Source organism: Bos mutus, chromosome 7 (assembly GCF_027580195.1).
Source record: "Bos mutus isolate GX-2022 chromosome 7, NWIPB_WYAK_1.1, whole genome shotgun sequence".
NCBI lineage: Eukaryota > Metazoa > Chordata > Mammalia > Artiodactyla > Bovidae > Bos > Bos mutus.
The window spans coordinates 52856355-52870262 of record NC_091623.1 but is presented as its reverse complement, the minus strand read 5'-3'; the positions used below and the strand labels follow the sequence as shown (position 1 = coordinate 52870262).

At 46.6% G+C, this 13908-nt stretch overlaps 1 protein-coding gene across 1 annotated transcript; it reads right to left on the bottom strand.

Moving 5' to 3' along the window:
* Positions 1–701: 701 nt before the first annotated feature.
* Positions 702–13893, bottom strand: WDR83OS (WD repeat domain 83 opposite strand). Its single transcript, XM_005900519.3, has 4 exons — positions 13739–13893; positions 1656–1761; positions 1185–1282; positions 702–1090 (listed from the first exon to the last, which is right to left on the bottom strand). Exons 1-4 carry the CDS (start codon positions 13786–13788, stop codon positions 988–990), a joined length of 357 nt encoding a protein of 118 aa, XP_005900581.2. The 5' UTR covers positions 13789–13893; the 3' UTR covers positions 702–987.
* Positions 13894–13908: the final 15 nt, after the last annotated feature.

Genomic DNA, 13908 nt, shown 5'->3' with positions numbered 1-13908 from the left:
ACTGGGGCGTCACACCCTCAGGGTGCTGCTTTGGCCAGTGGAGCCTTTAGCGTCTTGTGGCCTCTATGTGACCGGAGTGCCCTATAGTGTGCCCCCCACCACCACCACCACCGGCGCATAAGTCTCAGATTTTCCCGCGGATGCTGTTTGCCTTGGAGGTAGAGTATTGCCTAGGATTCTAGGGTATTCCATCGACCTTCAGGGCTATGGTTTGCAAAGGACCTAAGTTGGCTAGGAGCTGAGGTTAATGGGGGCTCTGTTTTGTCCTATGGATTGAGACGTTAAATAAAGGAATTACCCTTACAGTGCTGAAGACGGGAGACCTCCAGCCTTGTTCAAGAGATATCAGTGTCCTCCTGTGAGCAGTGAGAACCTGACAGGTAGGGGAGAACTTCCTACCTTCCCCAGTCCCTACCAGTCCATCCGATGTGCTGACATTACCCTCACTCTTCTGAGAAAACCAAAGCCCAGATTCCTTAGATCAGCAGAGCTATCTTCTGAGTTGTCAGAGGGCAGAGATCACTGTTTAGCCTCTGGCAGCTGGCTTAAGGCTTGAGTCTTGCGAAATAAGCAAATGAACTAACCAAAAGGCTCCAGACTGGGGCCCCACCCCAGACCTGACTGAGTGGGAAGGTGGAGCCCTTCCCTCTATTAGGACAAACAGCCCCCATGCACAGGAGAGAGGGGTCGCAGAGAACAGCCAGAATGCAAAACTTTATTAACGGGTTTCAACAAGAAAATGAGTGGGTACACCTAGAAACATGGATAGCGTCTCCCCTGGGAGCAGGCAGGGCAGGAAAAGGTGGGGGTCGGAGGTTAGGCCCAGGGGATTCCTCTCTCTGCTCCAGCAGCCGTGAGATCCCAGGGTCAGGGCCAGGTTCCCTCTGTCCAGCTGCAGACCCAGAGACTGCCTCGCCAAGGGAAGCCCAGCACCGCAGCTGACGGCAGGAGGCTGAGCAGCCACAGGTGAGGCCTAGGGCAAGGTGGCTAGAGAGGCCCAGGACGTGACCCCTCTAGGCTGACATCACCAGGGGGCGTCATGGGCTGAGGGTTCTGCAGATATGACATCACCACGGCAGAGATGGACAGCCTGAGATGGGAGAGAGGTGTCAGTCCAGGATGGAGAGGCGGGGGGGCTCCCACCCCTCCCCCAGGAGTCCCTCCCTCCCCAGACCCAGCCTCACATGAAGCTACTCATCATCTGCTTCGTATCCTCAGAGCTCCGGGAGTTGGCAAAGCTGATGAAGGAGCAGTAGACAGCGACCCAAGCACACCACTTCAGCTGGAAGAGGTGGGTGGACAGATGGGTTAGGTCAGTGAGAGGCACCCCAATGAGCCATTCTCCCACCGGTTCCAATCCCAGTTTCACCTGTTGCAGCTCCAGCCTTGATCCCCAGGAGTCCCTCAGTCTCAGCCTCCCAAAGCTAACCTCAGGTACCCAAGTTCTGGTCCTACTCCCTGAACTGCATCTCTGACCCCACCATGTCCCCTCAGGCCTAAGAAGCCTAGCCCTTGACATCCCCCATCACCCTAAGGACCTCACCAAGTTGCCTTAAAACCTCAGACCAACATCCAATGTGCCCATCCTGACCCGGACCTCTGGCTTCACGACAGCTCTGGCTTTCTCCACTTAGCATCACCCGAGCCCTGCCCACCTTGAGCATGAGGCCGCACATGCTGAAGATCATGCCGAGCAGGTTCATGTAGTCTGGTGTCGGATCATCCAGGGCTGGGTTACACTCGCTCGGTGGGGGCTTGTACCTGCGGCAGGCTCAGGGTCAGGGGCACTCGACTTCTACCCCTAGGGTGGGCAGATGCTTCCCTGGGCCTCCAACCCACAATCTGAGACCCATCCCCATTGTTAAAAATAAAACCACAGGTCCAAAATGGAGTCATTTATGCTAGGCCATGCCACTAAACTGGGGCTTACTACCTAGCCTGAATGGAGCGTCAGCCTCCTCCAGAAATGTAGTCTCTGACATTGTAATCATCCTTTTTTCTGTTTATGACTTCCTTGCCCTACCTTTAAAAACCTTTCCGTTTCTATAGGCCTTTAAGGCTCCCCTCTACTTGTTAGACAAGATGTTGCCAGATTCATGAATCCTTCAATAAAGCCAATTAGACCTTTAGAATTTACTCAGGTGAATTTTGTTTTTCAAGAGATTTGGTAGCAGCAACAGGATCCAAAGTGAACCTCTGACATTCAGGGACAACAAGGAACACAAGGAGGGGTACCATGAATCCCCTTCTGAGTTCACGGTCTTTCTCGCTGGATCTGGAGGCCATGGGTAAGTTCCTCTCAGTTCTGAGCTCTGCTCTCTTTGTGTCATGCTCCCGACCTAACTGGCTTTCCAGCCAGTTCCCCATTTGTCTGGAATCACTAGTTCCATGTTGGGAGCTGCTGGTGGTTCTGACTACAGTTCCTCATTTGGCTGGAAACCCTAGGCCCTTGGTTCTGTTCCCAGATTCCTTGTTGGGCCGTGCTGGCGGTTTGGTCTGCAGTTCCCCATTTGTTTGGAATCAGCCCACAGTCCCCATGTAGGATCTACTCCTGGTTCAAGCCTTTCTCCAGCCCCAGGTTCCACGTAGGCAGTCAGTGATGGTGTGCACAGGGCCTTTTTCTTGGCCAGGCCACAGTAACTGGTTATGGCTGCAGTGTTACAGTATTCATGTCTGTCTGTCTTCCTTTGTGTAGATAAAGGCCAGCCAAGAGAGATGGGAGCATCTCTGACTCCACCATGTCCTTTAATGAGTCTACCCATTGGCACACCTGCTTATTTTTATGACCAAGAACTATAATCTCAGAAGCTGTAAATATCTACAAAAATGGCAAAGTATGACTAAAAACAACCTAGAATTACTATGGCTGTCATGGGGAAGGTTTCCCTGAGACAAGACTGCCCTTGAAAGTGAGGGTTTCAGGACTTCCCTGGCGGTCCAGTGGTTTAAGTCTCCAAGCTTCCACTGCAGGGGTCTCAGGTTCTATCCCTGGTTGGAGAACTAAGAGCCTGCATTCCATGGGGCATAGCCAAAAAAAAAAAAAAATCCTCAACCAGACAAAGCTTGCAAAACAGCAACTGTACTTCCCTGATAGGGCAGTGGGTAAGAACCCACCCATCAATGCAAAGAACACGGGTTCCATCTTTGGTCTGGGAAGATTCCACGTGCTGTGGAGCAACTAACCTGTGCACCACAACCTCTGAGCCCGAACTCTAGAGCCTACGAGCTGCAACTACCAAGCCTGTGTGCTGCAACTGCGGAAGCCCATATGCCTAGAGCCTGTGCTCCGCAACAAGGGAAGCCACTGCAATGAGAAGTCCGCATAGAGCAGCCCCTGCTCGCTGCAACTAGTGAAAGCCTGCACAAAGCAACAAAGACCCAACACAACCATAAATAAATAAAATTTTTAAAAAGCAACAGACCTTTTATAAACCGTTCCTAGAATCTTCCCTACCCCTACTGACTGGTCTGTTATTCAAACATGCAAAACAAAGAAAGGTGAATCCGACCGACTTTAAGACACTTGCTTGGAAGCCCTCCTCCTATGGTGCTTCGGTTCCATGTGATAGTCACCTAACCTGCTCTAGTGGCCCTGTTTGCTCACAGATTATCTCCTGAGATTAGTGGATTGATAAAAATACAGAAGAGAGGATAGGAGACCACCAGGCTGATGGAGCCAATGACCACAGCTGAGCACTTTGAAATGACCTTAGAGTAAGACTACAAGCAAAAATTCTCCAAGTTGTTGGTCTTACAGTTACAACAGCTCCAAGACCAGAGAGCTAAAATAATGCCCTCCTAGGGGTCCGCCAACAAAACGCTGGCCCAAGGACCAATGTCTCAAATGTAATCAACTTGCCCCCATATCTGTCTCCTCAGTATTCCGAGGGATTCTCTGGTAAGCTGTTATCTGTAATCCCCTTAAACAGCCAAGGGGAAAATAAAATTAAATCTAATGGGAAACCTTATCAAATTCTCGATGATACTTATTGTTGTTCAGTTCTGTGACTCTGTCAGACCTTCTCTCTGAATGCACCTGCCTCACACCGCTTGTTCCCTCTTCAGCAGGAATTCTCAAGATTGCAGGCCTTCCTTTGGTCCCTCACAGCCAAGCTATGTGCTGAGACTCGCACGTGTTTTCCTGAGATGTTGTTCAGTCACTAAGTCGTGTCTGACTCCTCGTGATCTCATGGACGACAGCATACCAGGCTCACCTGTCCTTCACTATCACCCAGTTTACTCAAATCCATGTCCATTGAGTTGGTGATGCTATCCAACCATCTCATCCTCTGCCACCCCCTTCTCCTTTTGCCTTCAATCTTTCCCAGCATCAGGGTCTTTTCCAATGAGCTGGCTCTTCGCATCAGGTGGCCAAAGGAATGGAGCTTCAGCAACAGTCCTTCCAATGAATATTCAGGGTTGATTTCCTTTAGGATTGACTGGTTTGATCTCCATGCAGTCTGGAGCTATGTTTTCACCCCATTCCCTTAGGATGACAACTCCCTCAGAGTGAAAAAGAGGTTTCCTAACTGGAAGAATCTAACAAAAGTTCAGAGAGAATTTCTACCTCAACCAGTACAAAGGACTGGGGGACTTCTGACTGAAAAACATTCTTTTTTCACTATGTGACGTAGCCCCAGTCGATCTATTTAGGTAGAGCTCTCCTTTCTAAGTTAAAAGGGCTAAGACATTTTGTTTCCAATGGGGACTTCACCTTAAAATTTCCTGACCAACGTGAACCAGATCTTTTATGTTCTTACAATCTGTCCTTGACGGAGAGGAAGAATTCCAACAAAAGTCCCTGAATTTAATTGAGGTGTCTCAAAATCTCTGGGTACTTTCTTTCTTTCTTTTGGGCTGCACCAAATCTACACTGCTGCGCACGGGCTTTCTCTAGTTGCGGCAAGCTGGGACTACTCTAGTGTCGGTGGCTTCTCTTGTTGCAGAGCGCAGGCTCTAGAGCTCCAGCTCGGTAGTTGCAGTGCACGGGTTTAGTTGCCCTGCGGCATTCGGGATCTTCCTGGACCAGGAATCGAAATCCTGGACCACCAGGGAAATCCTCTGTGCGTTATTTCTAATATTGACATTGCAAGAATAAAAAATACAGAGCTTATAAAGATTCAGAGACACATAACTAAACCTCTCCCTCAATTACATCAATATCCTCTGAAGCCTAAAACCACACAAAGCCGCACACCCACAAGAGAAGACCTAATGTCCCAGGGCTAATTAGGCACGCCCTATAGAAGCCACCACAACATGCAGATCCTGCCAGTCTGGAAACCTAATGGGTGAGGATGGTGACTTGTCTATAACTTAAGAGCCTCCCCCAACTCCAGCCTCAGGGGAAAGTTTCTTTTGTTTTTTAATTTTTATAGGGAGTATAGTTGATTTACAATGCTGTGTTATTTCAGGTGTCCAGCAAAGTGAATCAGTTATACATGTTCATATAGCCACTCTTCTTTTGATTCTTTTCCCATATAGGTCTTTACAGAGCACTGAGTAGAATTTCCTGAGCTACACAGTAGGTCCTTCTTAGTTATCTATTTTATATATACCAGCGTGTATGTGTCAGTCCCAATCTCCTGATTTATCCCTTCCCTCAGGAGCTTCTGGTGGCTCAGCAGTAAAGAATTCACCTGCAAAGCAGGAGACACAGGTTCAATCCCTAGGTCAGGAAAGTCCCCTGGAGAAGGCAATGGCACCCCACTCTAGTACTCCTGCCTGGAAAATCCCATGGACGGAGGAGCCTGGTAGGCTGCAGTCCATGGGGTCGCTAAGAGTCGGACATGACCGAGCAACTTCACTTTCACTTTTCACTTTCAAGCATTGGAGAAGGAAATGGCAACCCACTCCAGTGTTCTTGCCTAGAGAATCCCAGGGACAGTGGAGCCTGGTGGGCCGCCGTCTATGGGGTTGCACAGAGTCGGACATGATTGAAGCGACTTAGCAGCCAGTATGCTTGCCTGGGAAACCCCATGGACAGAGAAGTCTAGCAAGCTACAGTCCATGGGGTTACAAAGAGTTGGACCAGACTGAGCAACTAAACAACAAGCAGGACTCAAGGGTTATTAGCAAAGTTATTTCCCCCTTCCCAGTTGTCCCAAACCTGGAACACCATTTTGTCATAAATTCCAGCAGGCTCAAAACACTGTTGTGGATCTTTTTCAGCCTTTTGCAGTATCTCTATAGATTCCAACAGCTGATGTCCATCTGCCTTAACTTGGAACAATTAGCAGTAAGCCTGGACACTCGTGCCTCAAGGGTTCACTGAGGCCCCTTCAGATTTCTCCCAAGTGCTCCGTCAAGATGTAAGGACCCACCAGTCCCCAGGAAATGAGCTCTTTCACAACAGGTGGATGACTGCTTACTGTGCTCAGTAACCAAAGACACATCCATAAAAGATTCCATTTATCTGCTAAAAAGTGATGGAAGAACTTTTCATACTGTGGTATGGAGAAGTCATCCTAGCTAAGACATGACTGGGCTTAAACTTTATGCTCATTAGAACAGACAGTCTTGTGGCCTCTCAGACAGACATCTGCTTTAACCATTAGACCAAAAAAAAAAAAAAAAGTGCAGTTATCAGACTGTGCAGAATGTCCACTTTGAAGAGGGGATAAATGTTCTTTCACCTTATCCCCACAATACCAATGTACCAATTCCTTTGAATATGAGGTTCCCTTCCCTGACCTAAGGTCATGCTGTCTTGCTGTGTATGTGCTAATCTGTCTCTTGAAACCCTGAAGCAATGTACCCATTGTGTCTGATGTTTGTTCTTTGTTCGGACAAGACAGAACTGTGCTTCAGGCATCCAAATGGAGCCGGGTAGCCATGTTAATGCATCAGTGAGGACTTGAATTTTCTGAACTGTATCAAATTTAACCACACCACCAGCTATTCTTAAGACGGTATCTGCTAGCAGCTGCTAACTGCAACCTTATGGCCTCAACATCTTCAGACCCCAACAAATCCTTGCTTAACAAGCACCCGTGTATCTTGCCGACTCTAATCATATTCCCCTTTTTTTTTTGACCATACCTGCAGGCCTGCAGAACTTCCCTGACCAGGGATAGAACCCATGCCCCTTGCAGTGGAAGCACAGTCTTAACCACTGGACCACCAGGGAAGTTCCAATTATAATTCTTGACAAACAAGTTCTGTAACTGAGGTTTTTGCCTGAATAAGCCTCTGCCATACTGTAGTCCGGCAAAACAATTCAAGTGCTTTTGAATCTATGTTTCCTGGGCCATAGGCCTCCGTTTGGCTCAGATAAAATTCTTATTATAGGTTGGTTATTATTTCAGTTGACAAAAGGAACATAAACTCTTCAAGGGAAAATTAACAATTATCTGTAGATAATGTTCATTACCTAGTGCTGAAGGAACCCAACAAGGATCAGGCTAATCCAAGAATTTCCTAGGCCTACAACTAAGTGACAGCTGTGTGGATTTCTAGACTTGATTGGCTACTGTAGACTATGGGCTCCTAATTTTTCCCTATTCATTTCCCCACCCAATGACCTTACTAAACTTCTAGTCCCTGAGCCCCTTTCTAGGGAAGATATACATAAGTAGGCTTTTCTGAAGAGTAAAAAAAGTGCTTTAAGAACCACCAGCCCTAGACCTACCTAATTATTCAAGACCTTTCACTTTATTTGTGCATGAAAGAAATAACCAAGCCCTGGGAATGCTCACACAAGAGCATAGCAATAAACACAGCCTCTTTCTTCTCACAGCATTTAACTGGATTCAGTTGCCAGTGCCTATACCAACTGTCTTGGGTTACAGCTGCAACTACAAAGTTAGTAGAAGCTTCAGTAGATCTAATCTGAAGTAACAGCATTTATTTATAGACTCCTCACGCTGTCCAAAATCTTCTTAACTCTTGGGACTTCTCTGGTGGTCCAGTACGACTCTGTGGGCCCACTGCAAGCAGCTTGGGTTCAATCCTTGTGGAAGGAACTAGATCCCACATGCCAAAACTAAAAGATCCTGTATGCTGCAACTAAGACTTGGAATAGCCAAATAAGTAAGTAACTAAGTAAATAAATAAATATATATATATATGCAGAGGGGGCATCTCCTGATCTCCCAAATGTATTAAAAAGGCAAACAAACAAAAAACCGGTCTTCTTAACTCTGAATTGACTCAACATGTCTCTGCCAGCATATTAACCTTCTATGAGATCCTTTTGCTTCCTCCACTTACGCAACATCTTAAATGTTGCAACACCTTTAACTTGCTACATCACTACCCCTACTGACAAAGATAAGCCCCTTAACTGTCAGGTAAGAACATCTTGATATAATCTTGTTTGCTGATGGGCCATACTCTAAAATGAAAATGAAGAAGGGACACCTTGTTCCCAAACTGATTATGCTATTACTAACCATTATGAATTACTTGAAAAGGAAATTTCCCATAAATGAAAGTGGCCCAAAAAGCCCTTACCAGAGGGCTTGTTAATATTTTTACCAAGAATCAGTATGCCTTTAGGATTATCCATGATTTGGAGATGTTATGGAAACAAAGGGGTTTTCTGAAGTCCTCTCGGGCCCCCATCAAAAATGGGCAATAGGGACTTCCCTCATGATCCAGTGGTTAAGAATCCACCTGCCAATGCAGGGGACATGGGTTGGACCCCTGGTCCTGGAAGATCCCACATACTGTGGGGCAACTAAGCCCGTGCACCACAACTCTGAGCCCACGCTCTAGAGCCCATGCTCCGCAACAAGAGAAGCCACCACAGTAAGAACCTGAGCACAGCAACCAGAGAGCAGCCTCTGCTCACCGCAGTAGAGAAAGCCTGCGCGCAGCAAGAAGAGCCAGGGCAGCCAAAAATATAAATTAAAAAAAAAAAATTTTTTTAAAGGCAACAAGTAAACTACTCTTACTTTCTGAAGGTAAGAAATTACCTGTCATTAAAATTGAGACTCACACTAAAAGGACTGAACCAGAGTTCAGGAAATGCCCTAGTTACGTTTCATGCAAAGACAGCAGCAACAGAATCTATAAATATCATGGCATTGAGAATTCCCTGGCGGCCCAGTGGTTAAGACTCGGCACTTTCTCTGTGGTGACCTGGGTTCAATCCCTGATTGGGGAACTAAGATCTAGTTTACAGAGCAGGAAAAATAAATAAATATTATGATACAGATGGATGAAGACCATTCTGCCTCAGCAAAACATGACCTCTCATTGCCAGACCCTGGCCATCTTGATGCCCTTGTAACATCAGTCTGTTCCTGAACAGAGAAATTAAGATGGGCAAACAATGGTTGTAAATTAGATAAACATTCAAGGCTATGGGAAACCCAAGATGGCCACGTGGTTCTTCCCAGCTCCCTGACAAATCTCATTTTTCAGTTTTTGCATTCCTTCACCCATCACAGTGCATTTTAAGATGACTCAAATGACGAATAGACATGGGTGGGGAGACAAAATCACAAAAGCAGTTTACCATCAATGTTTGACCTGTCAGGCCTGCAATCCTGGAAGAACCATCTGTGTTCCCAGAGGCCTCAGACCTCCCCACCCCGGACCTTCTGAGCACCTACTGCTGGACTTTATCCAACCACCACCCAGTATGGGTTATCAGTACGTTCTTGTTACTCTACACATGCTTTCCTAATGGGCTGAAGTCTTCCCTCGCCACAAGGCTAATGCCCTCACAATGGCAAGGAACCTGTTAGAAGATGTGGTTCCAACTTGGGGTCTACCTTCCATAGTCTTCAGGGACTGAGGCACCCACCTCACTGGGCAAATCGTACAAGCCTTAATGAAAACCTTGCAGACTCCTTGGAATTATCACTCTCCTTTTCACTTATCATCAGGCAAGGTAGAGAGAACTAATGGGATCCTCGAAAACCTCTAGACTGCTTAAACTACTGAACTCCCTTGGCCTAAGATATTGCCTCTGGCCATGCCAACTGTTGCCAGTACCCTCTATGAAAACATACACTCACTCCACATGGAACAGTCACCAGTAGACCAATGTCCATTGCTCTACAACTTTCTGCTGATCCCTTGCTATCTAACGTTAATAGGACCAGCTACTATAAGTCTTTCACATCTTATGCTATCATTAACAGGTTTAAGAAGCCCTCCCAGATCCCAACTCAAAGGATCCTGTTGGTCACAGACTGGAGCCTGCTGACTGGGTATTCTGAAAACATCATCAGAGGAAAACAGCCCTCAAGCCCCATGGGAAGGGACCTTACCAAGTGCTCCTGACCACTGACAAAGATGCAAAATGAGAAGGCACTGAGCCGTGGGTACACATCCCACAGCTAAGGAAAGCTCCGTCAGACATCCAGTCCTAAACAGACGCTGGAGACCTCTGAATCAAACTGATGAGGAAGAGAATAGCTGGCGTCAAGGTGGACTGCTTCTGTCCCAGACACCAGATCAAGACCATATGTTAACTAGACTGAAACCCTTCTTCTTTTTCTTTTTTTTACTATGGTTTTCACCTGGAAAGATGATGTTCTCACCCTTATCTCCCAGCCATTGCTGAGGAAAGTAAGCTTTCAGACCAATGGATTTGACATTAAATATTCCAATCTGGGGGCTTCCCTGGTAGCTCAGTGGTAAAGAATCTGCCTGCCAATGCAGGGCACACAGGTCCAATCCCTGATCCAGGAAGATCTCCACATGCCGCAGAGCAGCTAAGCCCATGGACCACAATTAATGAGCCTGGGCTCTAGAGTCCAGGAACCCCAACTACTGAAGTCCACATGCCTAGAGCCTGTGCTCCGCAACAGGAAAAAATCACTGCAATGAAAAGCCCTTGCACTGCAACCAAGAGGAGCCCCAACTTGCGGCAACTAGAGAAAAGCCCACACAGCAACAAAGACCCCCCAGCTCAGCCAAAAATAAATAAATAAATAAAAATTCCAATCTGAGACTTCCCTGGCAGTCCAGTGGTTAAGACTCTGTACTACCAATGCAAGGAACAGTGGGTTTGATCCCTGACCAGGGAACTAAGATCTCGCATACCACACTGCACAGTCAAAAACAAAAACAAAAAAATTCCAATCTATTCATGATGCTAGAGACCTCCTGGTCCTCCTTGTGACCAGCTTTTCCTTCTGTTCTCAAGGTCACAGGAAACTACAACCAAACCCCCTGAAAGTTTCTTATGCAATTCAACTTTCACAGCCAGAACAACCTATACCTTGTTTTTCCCTTTCTCCCATCATAACCGTACATACTCAATTAGACACAATTAACTGGTAAATCTCACTGCACTTGCACCCCACATTCTCATGATAATCTAGATCAGATCTGCCCCCACTCACTAAGAGACCTCACCAACTGCACCTATCTTGGCAAGGTGTTTGGAGCAACACTTCATATTTCAGGCTGGGAGAATCTATTCCCAAATGTGCTGAAAACCTGACTGACATCTGGCTTGAATGGGTAACTGCAGTAATCCCTGTGAATGAATCCATTAACAGTACCCCCTAATGGAAATGGTCTGTGCCCCGATAGGGTCAGTCTTTGTCCATAATGGTTATCATTCTCCTTTAGCCTCTGAATGCCTAGACAGCCAGTGCACAGAGGGCAATGCCTCTTAGGTTACTAAACTGGGCTCCTAACTTTCCACAACGGAACTAAGACACCTCATTGGTCAAGTCCCCTGGATTTACATCATGAAGTTAAAAAGAATGATAAGGATTTCATGACTCAGGATTCGTGTCCTTTGGCAAGGCCATCAGCCCAAGAAAGATCCTTAGATTCTCTGGCCAGTTGTTCTTTTATAACAGAACAGCCCTTAATTAGGGGCTTACCTGGTAGCTCAGGCAGTAAAGAATTTGCCTGCAACGCAAGAGACCCAGTTCAATTCCTGGGTCAGGAAGATCCCCTGGAGAAGAGAATGGCAACCCATTCCAGTATTCTTGCCTCGAGAATTCCATGGACAGACCATGGGGTCGCAAAGAGTCAGACACGACTGAGCGACTAACACACAGTCTTTGTTTATCTTTTAGCTGAGCAAGGAGTGTCTATGCTGTGGTCAACACCACCTGCTACACTGGATTACTCCTCCTGGGGAAGCTGAAACTCAATTACATAAGATCACTGAGCAAGCCAGCTGGCATAAGAAGGTAACTCCTTCAAGGGGAATTTTTTTTTCTTTTTTTTCCTAAACCAGGGATTAAACCCTTGCTCACTGCACTGGCAGCACCAAGTCCTAACCAGCACACCACCAGGGAAGTTCCAGTGGGAACTCTCTTTCATGTATTTGATTTTGCCTGGTTTTAATCCTGGAGAGCATGGCTCCAAAGTGCACTCCAAACATTGCTAATTATCCTGCTTATTATAATCATAATAATCTCCTTAATGCACTGAATTAGGCAGCATATTAAAAAGCAGAGACATTACTTTGCCAACAGAGGTCTGGCAAAGTAATGGTTTGCTGCTGCTGCTAAGTCACTTCAGTCGTGTCGGACTCTGTGCGATCCCATAGATGGAAGCCCACCAGGCTCCCCCGTCCCTAGGATTCTCTAGGCAAGAACACTGGACTTCTACTCAAATACATTGTTTTTCCAGTAGTCATGTATGGATGTGAGAGTTGGACCATAAAGAAAGCTGAGGGCCAAAGAACTGATGCTTTTGAACTCCGGTGTTGGAGAAGATTCTTGAGAGCCCCTTGGACTGCAAGGAGATCCAACCAGTCCATCCTAAGGGAAATCAGTCCTGAATATTCATTGGAAGGACTGATGCTAAAGCTGAAACTCCAATATTTTGGCCACCTGATGCAGAGAACTGACTCATTGAACAAGACCCTGATGGTGAGAAAGATTGAAGGCAGGAGGAGAAGGGGACGACAGAGGATGAGATAGTTGGATGGCATCACCAACTGGATGGACATGAGTTTGAGCAAGCTCTGGGAGTTGGTGATGGACAGGGAAGCCTGGTGTGTTGCAATCCATGAGCTCACAAAGGGTTGGACACGACTGAGCAACTAAACTGAATGCACTGTATTCTCTCAAAAGCTTTCAATGCATAATCACAGCCACTAATCATCAAGCAAAAGATCTCCCTATGACTAGAACATCAGAAAAATAACAAGAGAATAACCAACTCAGAGACTGTGAACCTGAAGCCAGCAAGGACCTGTGACTATCACAGGGGTTAACTATGAATAGCCTGCAAAAGAACAAAACTGAGAGAACCTCAGAGTAGCAGCTGAGAGTGGCGCTCATGCCTTAAGTTTTGATCACGTCTCTCAGTCAGACAGACTCTGATTGGGAGCGGGGAGGAGGGAAGAGAGAGAAGATTTGTTAAAAAGAATACCACAGATCCAAAAATCTGTACTTGGCCAAGCTACCAAATCGGGGCTTAATATCTAACCTAATAGAAGCTTCAACTTCCTCCAGAAATGCAGTCTTAATCGGTCAGTCACGAATTTTCTGGTCAGCACCAATGAGGCAGTCTGTCACATGGGCTCTCTCCCCTCTCCATCCTTCAAAAGGAAAATGAGGTAACCCCCACCTAATAAGACCCTTTTCTCCCCAAAAGGAAACTAATATAATCTGAAATCATCCTGTTTATGACTTCCTTGTCCTGCCTTTAAATAACACTTTCCTTTCTATAGCTCTTTAGCGCTCCCCTCTACTTGCTAGATGGGATGTTGTCCAATTTATGATCATTTGGTAAAGCCAATTATATCGTTTAAATTTACAGCTGAACTTTTTTCTTTTTTTAACACCATGACAACTAGGAGCCTCACCTCAGCACTTTGTTGGGCCTCCGTGGGTCCGACATATTGTTCGCGGACATAGCGAGTCAGAAGTCGCGCCTCTTCCGCTGCGGGAATCGCAGCTTCCGGCAGCTTCCGGCAGCTTCCGGCAGCTTCCGGCAGCTTCCGGCAGCTTCCGGCAGCTTCCAGCTTGGAAACAC